A 23,606-nucleotide genomic window follows, 5' to 3' on the forward strand; every position below is an offset into this window, starting at 1 on the left:
CCCCGCCGCCGCCGCCGCCGCCGCCCCCGCGGCCGGGGAGGACGCCGCTACCTCAGCCGCCCCGCCGGCGGAGGGCCCCTGCCGGGCCCGGGACGGCGCCGACAGGAGTTCCGCTTTGCCAAGCACCAGCGCGCCGGCGGCCGCCCGCAGGGCCAGCTCGCTGCAGAGCCTCTTCGGCCTCCCGGAGGCGGCGGGCGCCAGGGACTCTCGAGACAACCCCTTGAGGAAGAAGAAGGCCGCGAACTTGAACAGCATAATCCACCGCCTGGAGAAGGCCGCCAGCCGGGAGGAGCCCATCGAATGGGAGTTCTGAGAGGGCGCCGCCCGCCCGTCCCGCCGAGCCGAGCCGAGCCGGGCCGAGCCGGGCCGAGCCGGGCCGAGTCTCGCCGAGCCGGGCCGAGTCTCGCCGAGCCGGGCCGAGTTTGGGCCGAGCTGGGCCGAACCAGGCCGAGCCGAGTCTGGCCGAGCTGGGCCGAGTGCGGCCGAGCTGGGCCGAGTCCGGCCGAGCTGGGCCGAGCCGGGCCGAGCCGGGCCGAGCCGGGCCGGGCCGGGCCGGGCCGGGCCGGGCTGGGCAGAGGGGCGGGCGCCGACTCCGCGGCCTGGACCGTGTTGCGCACTTACCGCCCTGCGGGCCACAGGGCAAAATCGCCATAGGCCAAGGTGCATATAGAAAACAAAGGAGCATTAAGCCCAATCTATGTCGTGTTTTCAAGGAAGAAAACGGAAATGTGTAGTCGAGCTTTTTTGTACCCTGAAGTGTTTTTTTTATTGCCCTAAGTGATTTCCACAGGTTCTGGAATAACTCTTACAGCTTTGCCTTGCGCCCTCCTCTTTCGTGTGGGCTTTAAAAAAAAAAAAAAAATCAAACCCACATATTAAAAGGGGGCTTTTTATCTGCCATCTAATGGCTTCAGAGCGATAATACACTATTATCTTCTTAAACCAGGAAAAAAAAGGGGGGGAGGGGGGATTTTTCAGAAAAATTAAAAAAGAAAGTTTTTGTAGCTGTTCAGTTGCCACTAAGAGATTGCACAGTCAAACCGACTCTAAACACACTAGTTTGGATTCCTAAATATTTTCAAGTAAAGAATCTTCTCGTTTGAAACTTTGAATTAAAATAAAACACATTTACTCCACATATTTTTTAACAAAAAGAAAAGTCACATCAGGAAACTATCTGATTTTGTGGTAGCTGACGTAGTGTTTTCTTGTACGTGAATAGAATCCTGACATGTAGTGCACATTGATCCATAGCTTTAACTGACTCTGGGCTTTTGCTGGCCAGGGTCTGTTTAATACACTCCATTCTAGGCCAAATCAGGACAAAAAGAAAAGATCCGAATCTAGGTATTTTATAATCTGCTTTTTAACCTCTAACCGCAGAGCACGCTGATCAGACCTCATATCTCGGAGGTTTAGGAGACAAGTTAGAACTGTAGCATGTCCCCGTTCATTCTGTTTAATTTATGGTGTCTACGTCTGTGTTAGCGCGTCTGCACACGTGCGAGCGTGTAAAGCAAGGAGGAAAGAGTGGGCCGCCGCGGTGGCAGCAGGCAGTCGGGGGGCCGCAGGGGCCCGGCCCGCGTGGGCAGCAGGCTTTCCTGGGCACAGAAGGCAGCACACCGCACAGCACTCTCCCGGGCGCCTGATGGACTGAGCCCCACCAGGGGCCGCCGCTCCCCGGGCCTGGGCAGGGCTCTCGCGCACGCGCACTCTCTCTCCCGCTCTTCCCACCACAAGCACTGAGGACTGTTGACGTCGTGGGAAGCTTCCTTCCCTGCAGAAGAGAGAACGTGGCAGTCTGGGCTCTGCTCCCACCCCTGTAGAGATGGCCCACACTCACACCAAAACGTTGTTGCTCTTCACTTCCAGACCAGACCATTCATTGGCCCTTCATTCATTCTGCCTCTTGGAACAGTTCTTTTATGCAGTCTAGGGCAGTCTAAGTACAAATCAGAAGTCTAACTTGTCTCTGATTCCTCCTGTTGTCTATGTGTATATGCGTGAGAATAGAGGTGGATGAGAGTGTGCGTGTGTGCGTGTGTGCAATTTTATACGTCTGTGTATTTTCTTAAGTACCTGTGCACACATAGAGTGCATTACTGCCACCTTTTTTCAATAAGCTGTTTTATCAGTTACGGCTTCTACAAGTTTGCTAATTTAGACTCCTTTATTGCCATATCTTTAAACTAACAATAGATGATTTCGGTATATATATATATTTTTTTTTGCTTATTTATAGGTGCTGTATTTTATTATCTGATTGTTAGGAAGGGATGAAAGGGGCAAATATTCTTTAGAGGGATAGACTGCCGGCAGTATTGGGTATAATTTACAAGATGTAGTTGTCATACTGTATATTACTGATTGAAACCTTTTTGACCGTATTGTGTATCATTGAAACCTTTGTCTTAGGTCAACATCTTTGGATGGCATTTTAATGGTGCATTCATTATTTCTTAAGTTTAATTAATATTACCTTTTTTGATTTGGGGGGGGTGGGAGGGAGTTATAATTTTCAAGGTATGCTCCCGCTATTACACCTCAGTGTGCTTGTATTAATTAACTTGTAGGACTTTGACTGTAAGATGTGAAACCACATTTCTTGCATGATGTTTTAGGAATTATGTAGTTCATTTACAGTCTTTTAACCTGCAACCGCAGCACTTAGTTCAAGTTTTCACAAATTTAAGAGTCACTACACTAAAGACAATGCCTTTTCATGAATAAGAAGTTTTCAGAAGGCTCTAGGAGGCTGGGAGGCAGGCTGTTTGTCTTTTGATGGTCGTATCATCTCTGAACTTGATACCTGGTTCAGTGAGGAGAGAATTCAAAATGGAGGAGCTTAAGGGGAAACGGATTACCATCTGGCTCGATGCAGGTGCGTTAAGAAGAGCGAGTTTGCGTTAGTGACCCCCTAGGACAGTGAGTAGCAGAGCCCCTGACAGTACTGTGGTGTCCTCTCCACGAAAACCTCGAGGGAATTTTGTCATCGTGTGTGATGAATCTCTGAATATCTGATTTTCATTAGAATGAAAAGCAGGGAGTTAACCAGAAATATTAAGGGTAGTGTTTTAGTTTTAAAGGCATGACTGTTATTTACAAAGGTGTTCAATCCGAGGAAATTGAGAAAGTAGAGGTTTGGCCATCCTGGTGGCCAAATAGTAACAGTCTAAAACAGCCACTTTGGCTCTTCCAAGCGATTTAGTCCTTTTTGTTGGGTTTTGTTGGTTTGTTTGTGTTTTGTTTTGTTTTTTTAAACTAGGTTTTTGTTGATTTCCACTCTCCCTTTTTTGCCAGACTTACATCTGGGTGCTCGATACAATCAGTTGGTTAAAGTTTGCTTGCGGTTCTGTGTTTGTATTTTTTTTCTCTATTTATTTTTTTTTTTTAATTGTGATCCCAACCCGATGATCTTTTGTGTTAAGCTTTCACTGTCTGTAATACTTCTAAGAGCTGCCACTAAATAACAGAAACCTTTCAGGGGGTCGGGGGGAGCGTTCCCCCCTCCTCGTTGCACCCCTCAGTTTGAGTCTAAGGGTTGATCTTTCATCTTGATAAGCAATATTCAAGTGCCTTGAACAGCATCCTCTCCGGGGGGCTTCCCTTCAGCTGGCTGGCATTCCAAGCAGTAGCTCCCACAGGCAGCCGACCTCTTCCTCTTTATGCTCCATCAGTTTAAAAAGCTGATTTGTACCTCTCCCCTGGGGAAAACGGTTCCGTATAAAACACTAACACTTAATTACAAGCTCCATTATACCATTTTAAATGGCTTCTTTTTGTTAATTGGAGGCAGTGTTCATAACTTAAGGTTTTTGCCATTACTTAGCTGGCTAAGTGGAGGCTAGGAATAAAATCAGTGTTCACGTTCAGCCTCTTGACCCTTGGCTCCCACCCACCCTCCTTTGTGGGGTATCTGAGGTGGAAGGTGCACGGGTTCTGTCCCAGACCTGGGCCCGCTCGCTTCCACCGCCTGGCTCCCAGGTGACCGCCAACCTTGAACTTCTGGATCAGTCGGGATGTCTGTGATTTCTGTCCGCCAGCCCGCCTGTCCTTCTTTAGAAAGGATTACCACAGCCAGCTAGCTTGACTTGATTATTCTCGGGGCCGACTGCGTGAGGAGCATCACGACCCGAGGTGGCTCGTGGCCAGCAGACTGTCCCGGGATGCAGGCTTGGAGAAGTCTCCAGGAAAGGCCAGCATCTTGACTCGTATGACTACTATCAGACCGCGGCCACTCTGTCTGTAAGAGTGACTGAGGCAAAAAGATGACAGTTGTGGCCTCCCTGCCCAGTGTCCTTGCTTTTGGCATCTTTGTTTTCTCCCCATTTAAAAACCATCCTGTCCGATGCGGACATTCAGGTCCGCTGGCTGGTGGTCCAGACCCAGAGGGCTACAGAGCTTTGGGTTGAGGGTTTCTCTGCGCTCTCCGTGGCCGTGAGAGACCCTCCCCATGGACTCCCACCCCCCCGGGCCCAGACAGCCAGCTCTAGGAGGAAGGAAACCCCTCGTCTGCCTCCCTGGCCCGAGCCACGTCAGCTCAGCTCGTTGCCCTAAGATCATTGCCCCAGTCCTACCCTGAGAGGCTGGGACAAGAGTCACACCCCACCCACCCCCACCCCACCCCAGTCCAGGTACCTTCCCGGCAGGTGGACTGGGTTTCTTTGTTCCTCCGGAACTCCTGCCCTCGCTCACAGCGGTGATCAATGAACTCTATTGACATTCTATGCAATGTTTCTCCTCCCTCCCATTTTAGAAAAACCTCACTGAAGATAGCGGAGGGGCCCGGGGGGAGTAGATGCACGCCCTTCTGGGATGTGCGCAGCGTGAAACGGTGTTAGTGACTTACTCCATCTTGAGCTGGGGGACAACAGCCATTGCCTTAAATGCACTGTGACAGGCGCCTCTCGACAGGCCTGTGAACACAAAGAGTCTGCCCTTAGCCATCTCAAGCCCCCACTTGGGGAGGCCAGCAAGCCAGCTGTGCGGGGGAGATGGAGCAAGGCGAGGTTGGGGCCTGCGTGGCCAGCATGGTGGGCTGTTTGCCACGTCCCTTCAGGCAGGAGGTTTCCTTCCCTCCCTGGATGGCCTCCCTGTCAGCACCCTCCTCCCCATTTGTCCCCTTCTACCTCACTAACCTATGCTCCCAGTTGACGCCACTCCTCCCCCCATTCCCGTCAGAACCGCGAGGCACAAGTGGGCTCTGGGGGGGGTTGCGGAGAGTGCTAGAAGCGTGGCGTTCGTGAGTATGTCTGGGCCTGGTGAGCAGGCTTTCCTTCCCTCTTCTCTTTGTGAGCACAACATGGACAGGCAGCTGTGCTCCGTGAGGCACATGGAATTTTCTCTTGACTTCCACCTGTCCCTGACGCTCTGACGGCTGCTTCCCCTGCAGGCAGGGGCGGTCTCGGGCCTCAGAGGGCCTTGCTCTGTCCTGCTCAGCTGTTAAGATCTGTCCGAGCCATTTCCCTTGCCCTGGGCTGCCCCTAACTGGCCACGTGAGGACACTGCCCCAGGATTCCTACCCGGAGTTGGGGAACTCCGTCTTTGTCTCTGGCACAGGGAGGCCATGATTCAGCTCCACTGTGAGACCTGCTTTGGAAGCGTCTCGAGGCCGGGAGAGGAATTGGCGTTCTCCTGTCCGCAAACCCAGTCTTCAGTCATCTGACTCTTCCCAAGAGTAGACCAGTTTCTACGCAGTGCAGAAAACCACCCCAGCTCCCAGAGCCGCTGGTTAGATGTGGGCCTACGCTCTCTGGTGGCCGGAGTGTTCTGGTGGAAAAGAATTGGAAGTGGGAGACTAAGGATTTGTGCCGTCATCGGGCGCTTGGGCATTTGTCAGGAAAAGACCGCGGTTAGAAATCCCCCCCGCCCCCCAGTGCTTTTGTGGTTTCGTGTGGGCCTTGGTGGCAACAGGGGAGCCTTCGTGACCCCCAAGGCAGAGCTCCCGCCCCAAGTGGCAAAATGGTGGCCTGGACCTCCAATGTGACAGAGTTCCGTTTCCCGGTGCACTGAAAACGACCAGGAAACAAGTTCCCAAGGAAAGTTCCAGAAAGATCCAGCCTGTGAATCCTTAGAGATGTGCTGAAAGCAGAGGCCCAAACCCTCGGAGTGAATCAGGAAGGCAGAGGAGGGGCGAGGAGGGCAGTGAGCTGGGCAGGAAATGAGCCCCGCCCGAGTTCCCTGCCCCATCCTCCCCAGGGAAGGAGGAAATGCAGCTTCCCAGTCTCTCCCACTTGCGGGACCCGCCCGCACCTGCCCAGGCCTTGCTGCCATCCTCCCTCCACCTCCCCTCCAAAGATACTGTGACCACACTGTCGGTGGTATCTCCATTCTAATTTTTGCATGAAGTGACATTTAGCTTTAACAAGACATTTCCAAAGCGCCTAGTCTCCTCCGGAATGCTAACTTTAAAAGTTGGGCATTGTAGGCGAAGAATCCTAAAAAAGGCTAGCGAGAGAAAGGCATTAGGCTATGCATAAATGTGCACTTCCCCAACCCCCTGTTATGAACCTTTGAAAATAACTTTGAGTTGCTTTCCATGGGTCATTATAGTTTCTCCAGTGACGTTAGGTATTGTCTGTGTTACTGTCATTTCCGTAGCGTTTAGGCTTTAATTTCTACCACAAAATATGCTATATGCTATGTATCAAGCTTTCTGTGATCAGAAAGGAAAGGTGCCTTATATCCCAATGTCACGGCTACATCCCTGTGGAAAATAATCAGAAGCACAGTGTGTAAGGAAGCGTTGGGACTTCCGTTGGTGAAACCAGACACCGTTCAGCAAGATGCATTGAAAAAGTGGCACGGGGCTGCTTTTGTTTGAAAGTTCCTCTCCTTTTTCGTTTTTCCATCTTTTGCTTTGCTTGCTTTCTTTGCTTTCTTTCCTTTTTTTTTTTTTGTAGTTTGCTTTAAACAGAAAGCACTTAAGTAGATGACTATGTGTAAAAAGCTCTGTGCAATAGAAATCCTTTTTCTTCATTTTTAAGAGATAATGTATTGCACACCAAATGAACTCAAAGTAAGCTTTAGACCAGGACGATTCAGGTTGTGGATGAGTATGTTCACTGTAGTTCCGTTTGTTCATGAACTGAAGGGAAAACAGGCCTCCCCAGCCCCCCCCCCCCTTTCTCAGCCTGCCTCTTGCTGACCACCGAGCTAGGTGTGCAGGGCCCCCAGGCCCCGGGGCAGGAACCGCTGGCTGGGTGGCAGGGGGGTGGGGGCGAGTCGGGGTGGGGGGGTGACTCAGCAGCTAAGAACCCTCCCGAGGGTGAGAACACAGCCATCCCTTCCAGCACTTAACCTTTTCTTGTTGAGATGGATTGACTGCTACTGACCTGCCAGTGTGCGTGAGGATAATTATAAAAGGATGTTTCCTTGAGAAGAAAAAAAAAAAAGTTTATTTCTATCCTCTTCTATTTATTGTTAGGTTAATCATTTAAGTTCTTATCGGGAGTGTATTATTGTTTTGTGTTGTTGCTATAAATGCTTTTTGCTATCACTCCAGTGGTTACTGTCTTCGCCTTCTGCCCTCTCCCCCCCGCACACACACACACCCCAAAAGAACCGAAGGGTCTGGGGATTGGACTGGGGGGCAGAGTGGGCTTCTCCAGCAGAATCAGACCTCTGGCTCCAGAGTAGCCGCTCAAAAATTGGTCGTCTCCACACGTCCAACTTGTTAAATGAGAGAGTTGAAGAACGCTCGTGTGAGGAGCTACAGAGACTTAGAAAAGCAAAGTTCAGTTCCCCAAAGCCTCCTAGAGCCTCTGGTAAGCCTTCTGGGTTCATGAAGTTTCAGCGAGGCCTGGTCGGAGCGGGCGCAGTGGCCTGGTCGAGACCCTGGCTTCCGAGGGAGAGAGCAGTTTCTTGCAAGGCTCGCGTGGGTTGCTCTGTTTTGTTGGCTTTTCTTGTCGTTCTTGTGGTTGTTTCCCTTGCATACAAAGTTGGGTCAGAACCATCTTGGGAAGCAACGGTGTTTCCGAGTCCGGCTTGAGGACCCTCACCAGGGAGGTCGTGGGGGAGCCCCTTTCCCCCTTCATGTGGTGAAGCGTGGAGTGGGGGGAACACGTTGCTTGCTAATCAGGTGTGAAGGTGAGGTGGGGTCGGCCTTCCGGGCCCAGGAGGAGGGGGCGCCCCGCGAGGCCGAGGTCCAGGTGGGGCCACACAGCCGCCCCGTTCGCCGCCGCTCCCCGAGGGCCCCCCAACCCCCGCCTCGCTTTCCGTGCCATGACTTCTTCCCCTTCTCTGAAATCGTTGGGGGTCCTGATCTTGTTCTCGTCTCTCTGAAAGAAAGCCCTCCGATGAAATCATCGCCCCCATCCCTCCTCCCGCGCCCCCCACCAAAGGGTTTTCATTTCTCTCGAATTAGTCTATGCATTTCTCTCTCTTGAGCCGTTTTCTGCCTCTTTCCTTGAGAAAACGGGCATCTCCTGTCCCACCGAGACCCCTCAGAAAATGCTGTGCATTTTGGAGACGTGAGGATTCATGCAAAAACTCTTACAGCATTTGAGAATAACTGGTCGGAAAATAGAAGTGGGGGAAAAAAAAAAGGAAAAGTGGGTTTCCCCGCGTCCCTTTCCACTGAGACCTAGCTCTTTGCGATGTGCAATAACTACTTGCCATGAGAGCGGGTAGCCACGCTCCTGTCCAGACTACTAACGCCGCACAAGACAAGCTCGCTCGCAGAGTGGCGGACTTCTTCCGGAATACCTTTCATAAGCTCAGCCACCCCCGCCCCCGGTGTATCGTGGTGTCTTTACATTTTAGCAGTATTTTATATTTTCTGTAACGCACTAAGTCTTAGATGTTTTTAGAGCTCGTTTGTTAATACAATCACAGACTTTTTTTTTTAATCCTCACAGAGACCCAATTGACCAAAAACAAAAACAAAAAAAAACAAAAAAGAAAACCAACAAAAAAAAAAAGGCGTCATTTTTGTACAAATAGCTTCGAGAAGCCTCTGTTGTGTTGCTGTGACCCATCTCTGGTAACATTTTTTTTTTTCCTTGCTATTTGTTTTCGACATTAAGAGTCAAAAGTTGATCCAGCTGGCGTGGGGGTGGGGGAGGCACCCGTCGGCCCCTGGCGTTGTCCCTTCGGTCCTTGGTTAGCCATACGATGTTTGTTCTCAGCACTGTACAACGGTCCCTATATGATATGGAGAAGCAATATCACTGTATGAAACTCACACCATGTATTATTATTATTCACTAGCACCCTAGGTGTGATAATTGAAGTAAATATCTTTTATACAAACACAAGAACGCGTGGGTTGTTTTTATTTGAAGTGCCCCGGCCTGAGGAGAAGCAGCAAACACTCTCATTCTGGGTCCAGAGGGCACCTCAAGAGTTGCCATGCCCGAGGTAGCCATCCCTCCACCTGCTGGTGCTTCTGGTCCCGTGGGGCCGCCAGGCAGGTGGCGGCAGAGACCTGGCACGGGGTCGGGTGCGCGGGGGTCTGGGCACCGCTCTCCACCGCGTCTCCATCCGGGCCTGCGTCCCTGTTCCGCTTGCTGTCGCCGGCCTTACTGTTTGAGTAGCCTTGAAATGCTGACCCTCCTGGCATCCGCTTCCTTGTCTGAGAAATGCGAACACCATCGCTTGTCGCGCAGGCTCGCGAGGACCGGGGGTGGTGGCCGACGGTGCTGGGCGAGGCACCAGGCTGATGGTGGCAGCCCCGCTGAGTGGGGCTCGGGTGCCCGGGGGCCGCGGCCAGGTACCCCTGGAGGGCAGCCCGCACCCAGCCAGTGGCCTGGCCTAGCCTGCTCTGTGTGTGTGTGTGTGTGTTGGGGGCGGGGGGGCGGTGTGTGGCGTCTCTCACTTTGTCCCTGAATCCTGATGTCAAAGACAAGCCCAGGGTACCCGGTAACGTGAGCAAGCGTGAGTGGAAAGAGGAAGGAGGAAACGGTGTCTGCGGGTTTCTGGAATGGTCGGGCTCCTGAGAAGGGGTCTCCAGCCAGTGCTCGGGGGCTCTGCAGAGTTGGCTGTTAGGTGGTCCACATGCTCCTGACTGAGGAGGTTTCTCATTTTGAAATCTAGAAGGTTGGAGGAGAATCGCCATTCTCACCGATGTGTGACGGGGCAGGGGGAATTGGTTTGTTGCGCGGTAATTTGTAGGTTCCAGAATGTGCAGTAATTTGTAGGTTTCAGAATGTGATGCTCCCACATGTGGTACAGAAGCCTGAGCCATCCTCCCTCCAGTGGGAGAAGTCCCCGCAAGCACAGGACAGTCTCCCCAAATGTCTGCCCCCACGGGGTAGGATAAAATTAGGATAAAACCAACAGAGCTCTGTTCTGAGTCTGACTCTGCTAACATTCTACTTCTCCGCTGCCTAGTTTAGGTATGCCCCCCTCATTAAAGATCTGTTAACCAAATTAAAACATAAAATGTGAAAAAATAAAAATAAAGAACACTTGGCACAAAGCCTTCTAACCCAGAAAGTCTCCCCCGGTGCTTTTAAAGTGAGATTTAATTAAGCAAAACTATAGTCGCACGTGGTTCCGTAGGCCTGACTCTGTAAACGGCCAGCTCCCGAGGCAGGGAAGGGAGCAGGGTTTTGTGCTCCGACCAACGGGCGGGTGTCCCCGCTCCAGGCAGAGTCTCAGCCTCCCCGTGTGTGGCCTCCGTCTCCCTGAAGTTAAGTGGGTCTCAACAAAATGACCCCAGGAAATACGATTGGTGATACAGAGGCTGAGGCCACCTGATGACATGCAGTTGACCCTTGAAAAACACAGGGGTCAGGGGCGCCAACCCCCGACACAGTCGAAAATCTGCATATAACCTTTGACTCCCCGAAAACGTAACTACTAATAGCCTAGTGTTGACCCGAAGCCTTACCCATGACATAGTTGCTGAACACATATTTTGTATTTATACGTGTAATATACCGTATCCTTACAATGAAGTAAGCTAGAGGAAAAAAAGTTATTAAGAAAATCACAAGGAAAATACATTTACACTAGGGAACCATAAAAAATCCGCGTGTACATGGACCCGCGCCATTCAAACCCGTGTTGTTCAAGGGTCAACAGTAATCATCAGTGTGCGAGTCATCCGCTGGGATCCTGCCTGCTTGTGTTTTTGAAAGGGGTTCCGAGTGGCTGCCTTGGGTTGGGGTACGTTGCTGCCTCCTCCACAGTCCCTATCGCGCCGGCTTTCGGGGGCACACAGTTTGCCGGTCTCCTCTTGGACACGGCATTGGTTCCTGGGCAGGGGCGTGGGGGCCGAGCTGAGAACGCCGAGGGCTCGGGAGAGCTGTTTTGATGTTGGTGGGGCGGGGGGAGGCTTCTGGTCACCAGACCCTTGATCTGCGTCTGGGCCCCCCCCCCGCCAGGGTGGGGGGAGCCACGTTAGTGGAAGTGGGATGCGCAGCGCGTGCCCGGTGTGGGCCAGGCACTCAGAAGTGACTGCCTCCTCCAAGAAGCTTGGGCTCTCAGAAATGTCGAGAGGAAGGGCCATTTTTTTCCCTTTGTTCAAGAAGTTGGTTTGTGGACAGGTGAAAGCCTGCTCTGTTTGGGACAGCGGAGTGGGGGCCTCCGGGGAGTGAGGTTTGAGGACCCCGCTCACTTCACAGTGAGGCGTCGGGACCCTTCTGTATGGTCAAGTGGCAATGCGCTCGAGTCCCAGGGTCTTCTCTCACCGGCTGGAGGGCGACCTTGGGCAAGTCCTAGTCAATGCTCAGGAAACCCTTTCTGAGACAATGCACGAATTTAGCTTCTTTGAGCTTCCATTTCTATCTCTGTGGAGCTGATATGATAATGCCAGACTCGCAGGGCTGCCGGAGCAGGGCGGGGGGCGGGGGGAGTACCGGACGATGACACCTGTAGACTGTTCATTACAGCGCCCAAGCCCACGGCAGGCACTCAGGACCTGTTAGTGGTGGCGCTTGATGTGGCTGTTCTGTCATCAGATTGGGTGGCTGGAGCGGCTCCCTCCGTTCAAAGTCCTTTCCACCTTATGCTGGATCCAGAGGAGCCCCTACACGGGAGCGCGGGTTGGCCGGAGCTCCGGCGGCCGGGCCTGACCACCACCAGTGATGTCCAGTGATGCCCAGTGATGCCCGAGATGCACGCAGGCGCACAGCCCGGGCAGCCGAGTCCCCCACCCCCAGCAGCTCTCTCCAGCCTCTGCTAAAAATTCAGGTCTCCAGGCTGGACCCGGCCACAGACAGGAAGGAAGGCCCCCCCCGCCTGCGCCTCAGTCCTATGGAGAGGGGGACCGTGCCTCCCACAGGGGCGGGTTCCTCTTAGAGGCCCATCTGACTGAAGCATCTGGTGAGGCTGCTCCCCGCCCCGGGACCCCCAAGCCCAGGAGCCTCTCATGTTTGAGGAGAGCAGATCCTCCGGGACAGTGGTTCTCGACTGGGGGGACTTTGCCCCTCAGGACATTTGGCAGCGTCTGGAGGCATCTGGGGCTGTCGCCGCTGGGCAGGGTGGTGCCTCTGGCATCGAGGGGAGAGGACAGAGATGCTGGTAAACACCCTACAAGGCATCGGACAGCCTCCCCACGCCCAGCAAAGAAGGACGTGGCCCCAAATGTGAACAGTGCTGAGTTGAGGAGTCGGGGGCTCCTTGATGGACGTAGTCAGCAGAGAGTCACCGAGAACTGCCCTGTGCCAGGGACAACGTGCTCCAGGCTGGGAGTCCAGCAGCCTCGAGCCGCTGCCAGCCCAGAGGGGAGGCAGAGCAGTGCAGAACCACAGCCCAGGCCTTAAAATGGGAAAAGGCATTTGAGGAGGCAAGGGAAGCAGGTGCACAGTCAGCAATATAGCAAGTCAGAGGAACAGCAAGCCCCTGCGCGCGGGCAGGGCGGGCAGGTGGCAGGGGGACAGCTGATAGGCATAGAGGGCTAACCATGCCACTGATCTGCAGTGATAGCAGAGGACAAACGAGGAGCTTGCCTTTCAGTGGGGGCAGACGGTAGACCAAATAAGTAAGTAGGACCTAGTGTCTTAGACAGTGGTCAGTGTTACAGGAGAAATACAAGGTAAGGGGGACTGGAAGAGCAAGGTGAGGGGTTAAAGTTTTAAATCAGGCGGTCAGGGTAGGCCTGGCTGAGAAGATAACATGTGAACAGTCTTGACAGAGGGGAGGGGATGAACCATGCCAATGCCTGAAGTAAGAACATTCCAGGCAGAGGGGAAACAGTAAGTGCAAAGGTCCTGTGGTACAGATGTGCCTGGGAGCCAGAATAGCCGAAGCAAAGCCACCAAGGGAAAGAGTGGGAGGCAACCAGGTCAGAGAGAGGAGAGAGGGAGAGGCAGGGCAGGAGGCGGGGCCTTGTAGGCCGATGCAGAGTTTTGGCGGTTACTCTGAGGGACGTAGGGTCCATTGGAGGGTTTGGACAGAGGGTGGTCTAATCTGACTGTTGAAAGGCTCTCTCTGGCTGCGGCTTTGTGACTAGACCATAGGGGTAAGGGTGGACGAAGGCAGATCGGTGAGGAGGCTGTTGCCATAAGGACCAGAGGCTCTGATTTGCACCAGGTGGCGCAGTGGTGAAAAGTGATTGGATTCTGGATGTATTTTGAGGGTAGAGCCAAAGATAGGACTTGAGACAGATTAGATGAAAGGAGTGATAGAGAAGAGCAAGGATGGGCTTGGGGCTGAGCCACTGAACCGAGCCTGGTCTCTGCTCCCCCAGCGCTGGGGACACCACCTCCCAGGCTGTGCGGGGGGGAAGGGGGGGGACGTCCCACTGGGGTAAAGCAGGCTTGAGGGGTGGGGATCAGGCTTCAGTTTGGACCGGTTTGGACTCCACGCAGTGAGCTCAGGGAGAAGAGTGGCCTGGAGGCCACGCTGGAGAGTTACCAGATTTCAGTGGCATGCAAGGTGGCCAGAGTGAAGGACAGGAGAGCGGCGTGTGGGGACAGCTCCCGGGTCCCGCAGCGCTAAGAGCTTAGCAGGGACAAGGAGCAGCAAAGGAAAGAGAGGGCGCAGCCAACCGGGCAGGAGGCCCGAGAGGCCGCAGTGACCTGGGCACAGCGGTGTGCGGGGTCATCGGCCACCTTGGCAAGGACAGTGGGTATATGGGCGTCCAAGTCTGAGGGGAAAGTTTTAAGGATGTGGACACTTGAGAACAGGTTAACTTCTTCAGGGAGTTTTGCAGGAGGGGAAGTAGAGTCGAGAGGAGTGTGTGTGTGTGTGTGTGTGTGTGCGTGCGTGTGTCTCAGATGGCAGCCCAACACACTCATGCGCTTGTGGAATGCCGGGGGCTTGTCTCTGGCCACCTGGGGGGACAGACAGGTGCAGAGACGGTGGGTGATGAGCAGGTCCAGTGCTCCCACCTGGTGTGCAGGTGGCTGATTGAATAAGGCAGAGTCCCCCGCCCACGGGAAAGCCGTGAGCACGACACCCCCAGGCCTGCCATCCAGTTGTGCTAAGTTTCTGCATTTAATCGATCCGCAGTCAGAAATCGTGCCTTGGGGCGCCTGGGTGGCTGGGTCAGTTAAGCGTCTGCCTTCGGCTCAGGTCATGATCCCGGGGTCCTTGGATGGAGCCCCGCATCGGGCTCCCTGCTCAGTGGGGAGCCTGCTTCTCCCTCGGCCTGCTGCTCCCCCTGCTTGTGGCCACTCTCCCCCTCTCTCACAAACAAATAAATAAAATCTTAAAAAAAAAAAAAAAGAAGAAGAAGGTGGCAATCATGCCTTGACCTTAAGTCATAGCCAGGCTCCTTAAGTCTTGACCTTGACATTGCTTTGATTTCTTTCTCCCCTCTGTGAAATGCACCCCCTAGGAAGCCTTCCCAGATTCTCCCCAAAGGACGAGGTCCCATGAACTTTCACGGGGGGAGCTGTCTGGCCCGTCTCACATGGGCCACCTTGCAGAGGCGAGGGGTCCTCTCCCTCTCCCACTAGCGTTCATCTGTCAGTCACTCCCGCCCCGACACCTGCCCCTACCCGGCCTCTCCCTCTCACAGGCTTTACCCTCACTGTTAGATACTGCGTTCTGCATGCTCCCTCCTCCCGAGCACGCCGCCCCGCACCAGGCTCTGCCCACCGCACTGCGCCATCTGGCATCTGTCCAGAGTGGGCTTGTCCCCAGGTCCCTCCACATCCCTGCCGCCCCACCTCCCCCGGTTCCACCAGCACCTTGACCAGAGGCTTCCCCCCATCTCCTTGTTCAGCCTTTCTTGAGACCCCAGTGACCCCTCCGAGTTACTCACCGACTGCCCCTATTCAACTTGGCACTTTGATACACTTTCTCCTGATTTCCTCCTGATTTCCCCCTGCTTCCTGCCACCCCCTGCCTGTGTCTTTTCTGGGACACCCCTGAAGGTTCTGGCCATTCTTACTGCAGGCTGTCTCTGGGCTTCCATGTTCGCTGCCTTGGGGGGTGGAGTCGAGGGAGGGGGTGCCCTGAGCTCTCCCCAGCCTGCATCTCTGGCCTCGGGCCATGGGTCCCGCTCCCCCATCCCCACGACCCCTTAGCCACTCCACTAGCACCTCCTACTCACCGAAGCCAAACCACTGCTGCTCACCCCCTTCCCCATTTGGGGAACCAGCTCCAGGCACAGGCCTCACCTCCTGGGTTCTGTATGACAAAGGGGTCACATCTCTCTCTCCAGTACCTTCTTCTGCCTTGCCCCAGGGCCAGAATTCAAGCCCAGTTCTGCCAGAGTCCAGCTCAGGACCTCCCTTGACACCAACTGACCACCTGAAGAGATGCCCCCCGCCCCGACTTCTTCGGGTTGGCTTCGTCTGGCTGTCCTTCCCCCGGCAGAGGAAAGCATGGGGGTGGCAGCCAGGGGACCCTGACGGAGCAGATCTAAGTGGCTCAGGGACAGGGTCTCCGAGCAGGGTCTGTAAGTGAGGCCCCTCCTTTGGGGTGGATGCCCACACGGGCGGTTGCCTGGCCTTCTTGTCCCCCCAGCGTGGAGCGACAGCTCACTACTAGGCTCCTGGCCCTGCCTCTGCAGCCTCCGCTCTCCCACCACACCCTGGGCCTGCCTTCAGCCTCACCCCATCACCTCTGCTGCCCCACCTCGCCCAGCCCCTTCCCTGTGTCTCACGGGCAGCCAAGCTCCGTGTCTGCTGGGAGTGCAGGCCGGCCAGGCCTCAGTTCTGCCCAGAGCCACCTCTTCGGGGGCAGCCACCCCCGACACTCAGCTTTGCTCCCCCCAGAGAGCCCTTCGACAGCAAACCCCGTGTCTGGGGGCAGGGGCAGCAGCGTTTGGGGCAGGCCCTCCAGGCCAGCTCAGCAAAGCGGCCCGGCACCCGCCGGCAGGGGCAGCCCAGAACAATGTGCAGGCAGGGGCACGAATGCACAGGAAACCCGGGGCTGGGCACCCCTCTGACCCCAGGCGCCTGACCAAGACCGTGCCCAATAAAATAGCAGTGCAAGCAATCATCTTGCTGGCACCTCGTCTACCCCTCACGCGGCGCTCGGTGCCCTCGGCACCACACTGCGTGCACATCTCCGGAGATGAGGGCTCCCTCTGACTAGACCTCGGGGCCCCCCCCACCATAGGCTCCTGAACCTCCATCCCGTCCCTTCTATCCCCACAGCCTACAGCCTGAAGGCCGGACCCCCACCCTGCCACCACCCCATCCCCGTCCTCCTCCATGACCTGACCCTGCCCTCACGTCCAGCCTCTTCCCCAAACCCCACCTCGGGTCCCTCACTTCCACCAACACCTGCCAGGTACCAGTGTCTGAGGGAACAAGTCCACTCAGGCCCGGAACCAGTGCAGACCCAGCTGCGGGGGGAGGGCTCGGACATGGCCTTGGGTTTGGTCCCGGACCAAGAGGTCTCCGTTCTTCATCTGTAAAACGGGGATCACCTTTTCAGACTGATTGGATTGTCGCGAGATGTGTAAAGAGCTTGGCGTGCAGCGGGCACCCAGGAGATGGAGCAGGTGGGGGTGAGGTCAGCGGCCCCCCACCCTGGCTCAGGACGCTGAGCGCTGCCAAGGCCGGGTTGGCAGGCAGGTCCGCAGGCCGCGCGGCGATGGGCAAATCCCTGGGACAGGGAGGGTACAGGGCCATCCTCCTGACTCGGCCCCTAGCCCGGAGCCTTTGGGCATTTCTGGTGCCACAGTGCCCCCTGGTGGCCATGCAGCCTGCCGCGAAGGACAGCGCCTCCACCGCCTTCTCTGTGGCCCTGAGCAAGACTCAGTTGTTGGCGCCATTTAGAAACGAGACCCGGGCTGCTCCCAGGCACCCACTGTCCTCCCTGCTCCCGGCTGCTGTTGGCACCCCACCCCCCAGGCCTGGACTGGGAGACTTTCCCAACATCTCCCACCCTCCAAAAGGACAGGAAGGTCTCCATACAGAATTATTTTGGATTGGCTTTTGCCGCAAAGACAACACCTGGCACTTCCGTGGGGGAGGTAGAGACTGTAGGTCAGGGGATTCCTGGTGGGGGAGCACCCCCTCCCCCTCACTGGGCTGGAGGCTGTTGTGGGAGACTCCAAGCGAGTCTGGTGTCAGCTCCAGAGGCAGGACCCCTCCCTCCCCCACGTCCTGCTGGATCTAAAGCCGGCCCCCCCCCCCCCCCCGACTGTACCTCCTTTCTCCCCCACTCCGACCCCTGAGGCCTCCCTCTGGTCATTATCCCAGGGCACAGCCCTGGAAGAAACTTGGCGTTTGCTGGGTTCCACATCCCTGCCTTGCTTGACACAGGCAAAGTGAGGCCTCGAGAGGGCAAGGGGCCAGCCAGGCTCCCGGCTGGTCATGGCAGAACCAGGGTGGACCCGCTCCTCCTGAATCCCCCTGCCCTGGGCAACTGTGACTACCTCAGGGATTTCAGGAGCGTACTGAGTTCGTAGGGCCAGGAGTGCCCCTGCTGGCTGGCCTCACGGCCATCCCTTAGACTACGGGTTGGAGAGGCGGAGTGGGGAAGGCGCCACGGGCCACACCAGGCTCCCTCTGACGGCCACATCTTCCTTTGACGCAGGGCGCTGCGCAGAGCTGCAGGTCCACATCACCGAGGCCACGGCCACAGCAGCCGAGCAGAGGGAGTTGATCGCGCGCTTGGAGCAGGACCTTAGTACCATCCAGTCCATCCAGCGGCCGGACGCCGAGGTGAGCCTGCCCCCTCACCACCCGCCCCGAGCCTTGAGCCCTTACCCAATAAAACTTCACGGGTTAACCGGCGCCAGCTCCTCAGGCGGCTGGTGTCCACCTGCCCCCACAGGGCCCACAGGGCTGTCACCCACAGCCCGAGTGTTGCCTGCACACTTCACCACAAAGGCCCAGGTCGGGACACCAGGCCACAGGGCACAGGGCCAGGCTTGGAACTCCGCCCTGGGAGCTGTGGGCCGACGCCGGGCAGGATGACCCACCCATCCCACAGCTAGAGGACCTGAGGCCCGGGGGTCACGGAAGGCTGGAGCCCACGGAGCCCTTGGAGGTCACTCTGTCACCCGCCGCATTTTCTAGATGCAGAAATGGGGCTCGGAGAGAGCAGCTGGGCCGGCCCGGCAAGGCCCGGTGGCCCCATGATGGCACACCGCTGAGCTCCCGCCTCGGGGTCAACCCAAGGCCCAGCCTTCCCTTCGGGGGCCCACGGGAGGCATCCTCCAGGCCCCTTGTGGCCGCTGGGGTGCCCAGTGCCTCCACCAGACCACCCCACCTGTCCCTTGCCCCCCACTTGTTTGGCATCCCGAAAGGCTGCGTTCGGTGGCACATAGGGAGCAGCTACCCCTTCCTCCCACCTGCAGGGCGCAGCTGAGCACGGCCTGGAGAAGGTCCCAGAGCCCATCAAGGAGGCCACCGCCCTGTTCTATGGTAAGGAGGGGCTGGCCCCTCTCGGAGCCAGCGATGGGCAGGGCGGGGGCAGGGAAAGCAGAAAGGAGGCGCTATCGTCAGCCCTGATCCCTCAAGAGCACTCCCCGCCCTCCAAGAAGGTCAGGGCCCCCCGCCCCAGCAACGCAGCACCAACCGAAGAGAGGGGGCTGGGTCTGCCACTTGCCCTTCTATGCCTTAGCTTGACACCCCCGCCCAGGACCCTGGCCCCCTTTGCCCTGCCAATGGCCTGTGGGCGGCTGATGGCTGGTGGTGAGCTCCCCAGGGAGGCCTCAGCACAGAGATGCAGCCAGAGAGCTCCCAGCGCCGCTGGGGAGGTGGCCTGCTCGGGTACCAGTATGGAGGAGGAACCTGGGCTGATGGGCCAGGACGTTGGAGGGAGGCTCTCACGGCTTCCCAGTGTCCTTGCACTTCCCCAGGAGCGAGCGGAGGGGAGGGGGGTCTTCCGACAGATGCAGGGGTCTCAGACCCAAGGACTGAGGAGTGGGGGCCTGGGGCCCTCCCCTTCTAGGATCCCTATTCCCCTGGACATCCCTTCCCTCCCCTGGCCTCTCAGCACCTGTGCTCAGAACCTGGGTGTTCTACCTCATGGTCCTTGGCCAGAGCTCCCTCTGGGCTGGGGCTGCCCGACCTGAGGGCCCACTGGTGAGTTCTGCCTCCCGCCACCCCAAGCCGCTCTCCTCCACCTCCTAGGACCCTCGGCACTGGCCAGTGGCACCCTCCCCGAGGGCCAGGTGGACTCTCTGCTCTCCATCATTTCCAGCCAGAGGGAGCGTTTCCGTGCCCGGAACCAGGAGCTGGAGGCTGTGAGTCACATTCTTCCCTCCCTTATGCCCTTGGACCTGAGGACACAGTGGGGGACCCACAGGCTTCGGGCCAGAGAGTTGTGTCACAGACCATAAACCACAGAGGGGTTAGATTTGTTCTGTGCAGTCAGGGAGGGCTTCCTGGAGGAGGTTCTGCCACGCTGGGCTTTGAAAGAAGACTTAGACACTCAAAGTAGAGGAGACTAGGTGAGCAGAGACAGGGGGCCAACAAGCCCGAAAGGCTGTGCCAGGGCTGCAGGAATAAGACCCAGAGGGCCCTACTGCCGGGCTGGGGTGCTACCCAAGGATTTAAGCAAGGGAGTGACACCGGCAGAATGGAGGGTAAGAAGGGTCACTCGGCAGCCAATTCAGGACAGAACCTGGCCTGGGAAGACGACTGGAGAGTGGTCACCATCGTCCAAAAAGAAACATCTAAATCAGGTGGGGGACTGAAGACAAGGGCAGGGCAGAGAGAGGAAGGGCCTTGAGCCCTATAAGGAGGAGCAACCGGGAAACGTTGAGGAGCCCCGTGGGACTGGGAGAGCACCCGGCTGGGGGCCTTCCTGGAGGGGCGCCACAAGAAAGGGGTGGTCTGCGAAGGTGACCTGTAATGTGAGGTGCCTCCCTGGGGTGACTGCGGTGCCAGCAGGGTGGCTGGGGTCCCGAAACGGGGGACAGGATACAAGAGAGGGGGTCAGGGAGGAAGTGAAGGGAGCATGAGCAAGGGATGTCCAGGACACAAAGGCCAGGCCAGGGCGTGCCCACAGAGGGAGTGAGCGCTGGATCCGGATTGCAGAGGGCCTGGTGACAGACCAGAGGAGTACCTGGAGGGGGCGCTGTCCCGGCCTTGGGGACTCCGCAGACTCCCCATCCCCCAGAGCCAGGCCAGGTCATCCCTGAGCTCTCCCAGTGTGAGCAGGAGCCCGGAAGGTTTCCATCCTTCTCCAAGAGTCACTGCTTGAGCTGATGATGGAATTTCTAGACCCTTCCTCTCCAAACCCACAGCTGTGCCCGTGGGATTTCCAGGCTGGGGCCAGGGAGAGGCTGACATTCACTGGGTGCCCACAGCGGGCCAGGCCTGCTGCTGGTCCAGTGGCAAGGGTGGGCCAGCTCCAGAGGGACCTCCTGTGACCTGGGCTCCGGGGCAAGAGGTTTCAAACGGGGGCATGGCCAGGCCTGCTCACGCTCACGCTCACACTCCCCTCGGGGACTAGGGACAGCCATGCGACGGGATGCCAGGCAGCCCTTAAAAGGAGGCCTTCAAAATAGATTAAGTGGAAGGAAAAGTGTTTTACAGTATTCTACCTTTTGCTTTAAAAAATCTAGGGTTTTTTTAATCAGGTACTGACTTTTTAAAAATTGTAGTAAAACACACATAACATAAAATTCACCATCTTAACCATCTTGAAGTGTACAGTTTGGGGACATTAAGTACGTTCACGTTGTTGTACAGACATCCGCACCATCCAAGTCCAGAGCTTTTTTCATCTTCCCAAACTGAGACTCTGTCCCCACCAAACACTAACTCCACGCCGCGCCCCCCCAGCCCATCCCCAGCTCACTACGCTTCTACCCTCTGTCTCTGTCACTTGACTACACTAGGGACCTCGTGTAAGTGGAATCATACGGTATTTGCCTTTGTGTGGCTGGTGTATTTCGCTGAGCAGAATGTCCTCAAGTTTCACCCATGTTGTAGCAGGTGACAGAATGTCCTTCCTTTTTAAGGCTGAGCAATATTCCGTTGTGCCGTATACCAAGTTGTGTTTATCCATTCATCCATCAAGGGACCCTTGGTTTGCTCCCATCTGTTGGCTGCTGTGAACCGTGCTGCCATGAACATGGGATGTGCAGATATTTCTTGGAGTCCCTGCTTTCAGTTCTTTCGGGTAGCTACCCAGAAGTAGAATATCTGGATCATGGGATAATTCTACGCTTCATTGTTTGAGGAATGTGTACTCTTTAGTCCTGTTTGAATCTTTTTGACAGTATGAAGAAAACACCTACTTAAGCATTTGGATAAGCTGAAAACTGAGGTCCTTTTTCATTTGCTCCTGGATTAGCAAACATTAAAACCGCATAGCGTCTGATTCCATTTATATGAAATGTCCAGAAGAGGCAAATCAAAAGAGACAGAAAGATTAGTGGTTGCCAGGGGGTAGGAGAAGAGGGAAGGACTGATGGGTTTGGGGTTTCCTTTGGGGGTAACAAACATATTGTGGAATGAAATCGTTGGGATGGTTCACCATATTTACTGCGAATATACTAAAAAAAAGAATCATACACCTAAAGACAGTGATGTTTGTTATATGAATTACATCTCGATAGTTCTTTCAAAGGTTGATGATACCATAAACAAACAAAGAAGACATGAAGGAGCCTGACCCCAAATCTGTCTTTTGCTTGGGGTGGGGTCACGGGAGGAGAAGGGGACTTGCCAGAATCTAGAAGGTCAGAGAGATGGCCACAGGCAAAGAAGGGGCTCTAGGTAGATGAGCAGGACCTGTGTCAGCCTGGAAGCCTCCCCACCCCCCCCCCGCCCCCCCGGGCCCTGCCGGCCCGCCCACCTGCCCACCTGCCCCCAGGAGAACCGTCTGGCCCAGCACACCATCCAGGCCCTGCAGAGCGAGCTGGACAGCCTGCGTGCAGACAACATCAAGCTCTTTGAGAAGATCAAGTTCCTGCAGAGCTACCCGGGCCGTGTAAGTGCCTTCCCCTGTTTCGGCCCCAGGTGTACCAGGCAAGGAGAGAGGGCTACCAGGCCCCCCAAGGCAAGAGGGTTGGGGGCAGTGACCTGCTGGGCAGCACTGGGGGCCATCCAGCCCGCCCTGCCTGCCAGCTATCCTCCCTGAGCTGGGGAGAGTCCCCCACAGTGTGGCCTTTGTGCAGTTCATTTGTCAGAACAGCCAGGAGGTGATGAGGTTCAGCAAGAGGCAGGGCTCACAGGCTCCAGGCCCATTGGCCCCGGTGTCCCCTCTATGAAATGGGAGTGATCCACTAGCAGATCCTAGGATCCTAGGGTTTAACTCCAGGGCTGTTGAGCATGCAGGATAGGCCCTGGGGAATCCATATGTTCTAAACTTAAATTCTTTAAAAAAACAAAACAAAACAGACTTTGGTCCAATATCCCCCAAACCAATCAAGAAAACAGAATAAAAACCCACTCACTCCATTCTGGGCCTCGGAGGGCCCTCCCTGGCTTCTCTCAGCCCCCAGGCCTCACAGGGGAACCCCTCGTGGGAGGAAACCCTTCTGTGACTGTGGGGAGACAGGGTGGCCTGTAGAAGCTCAGGGAGCAGTGACACTCAGGGTGGGGGCCTCCAGAGGCCAAGACCTTCCGCCCCATCCCCCACTCCACCTGTTGGAACTGCACTCAGGCCACCAGAGGGCGCCAGACTCCGCGTAAACTAGTACACGGTACCCAGTGCCGCGCTGGGGTGGGGGTGCCCGGCTCCCGGCTCTGGTGCCCCACAGCCACCCTGCACGCTCCCTGTGAACCCCTCCCAGACCCACTGGCCCGCACTGGCCCAGCCCTGTCTGATGTACACTCAGGCCCCAGACTGGGCTTCAGTTCCCTCTCCCTGCCCTGAGTCACCGTGGCCCAGAGCCTGGTGGGAAGTCTCCGAACTTGGGCAATGCTCCTGCACGTGTGGCCCTGGCCACATTCAAGCTGTCACCCGGCCCTCTCCCAGCTCTAGGGCGTGGGGCCCCTCCCCCACCTCCACTGTGCTGATGGGGAAACTGAGGCTGCCCCGTGATCCTGCCAGCCTCAGGATGCCTCATCCCTGCCTTATTCCTGTTGGGCCCTCAGTGACTGGGTCTCTCTCCTCCTTATGCAGAGCGGAGGCAGTGACGACACGGAGCTGCGGTACTCCTCCCAGTACGAGGAGCGCCTGGACCCCTTCTCCTCCTTCAGCAAGCGGGTGCGTGAGCCCACAGAGGCTGCTCACTGGCGGGGCTGTGGGGAAGCCTGCAGGACCCACCAGCTCGCCAGGCCTCAGCCTGCCCTATGCCTTCATGCCAGCAGCCCTGCCCAGCCTCACCCTGCTCCCCGCCACACTGC

The 23,606-nt window shown here is 56.2% G+C and overlaps 1 protein-coding gene across 3 annotated transcripts in view; it reads left to right on the forward strand.

Moving 5' to 3' along the window:
* CUX1 (cut like homeobox 1) overlaps positions 1 to 23,606 on the forward strand; it is a 352,323-nt gene that overhangs the window by 325,195 nt on the left and 3,522 nt on the right. For 2 of the 3 annotated variants that reach the window (XM_034988566.1, XM_034988567.1), the window contains exons 15-19: positions 17,890 to 18,017; positions 18,656 to 18,722; positions 19,434 to 19,546; positions 22,129 to 22,245; positions 23,383 to 23,466. In XM_034988566.1, the coding sequence (XP_034844457.1) occupies positions 17,890 to 18,017; positions 18,656 to 18,722; positions 19,434 to 19,546; positions 22,129 to 22,245; positions 23,383 to 23,466 (509 nt within the window). Of the gene's footprint in view, positions 1 to 2; positions 372 to 17,889; positions 18,018 to 18,655; positions 18,723 to 19,433; positions 19,547 to 22,128; positions 22,246 to 23,382; positions 23,467 to 23,606 lie in introns of those variants that run through there. The other variant, XM_034988568.1, reaches the window with a different exon arrangement.

This window comes from Mirounga leonina, unplaced genomic scaffold (assembly GCF_011800145.1).
Source record: "Mirounga leonina isolate KUSES-001 unplaced genomic scaffold, KU_Mleo_1.0 Mir_454, whole genome shotgun sequence".
NCBI classification, from domain to species: Eukaryota; Metazoa; Chordata; class Mammalia; order Carnivora; family Phocidae; genus Mirounga; species Mirounga leonina.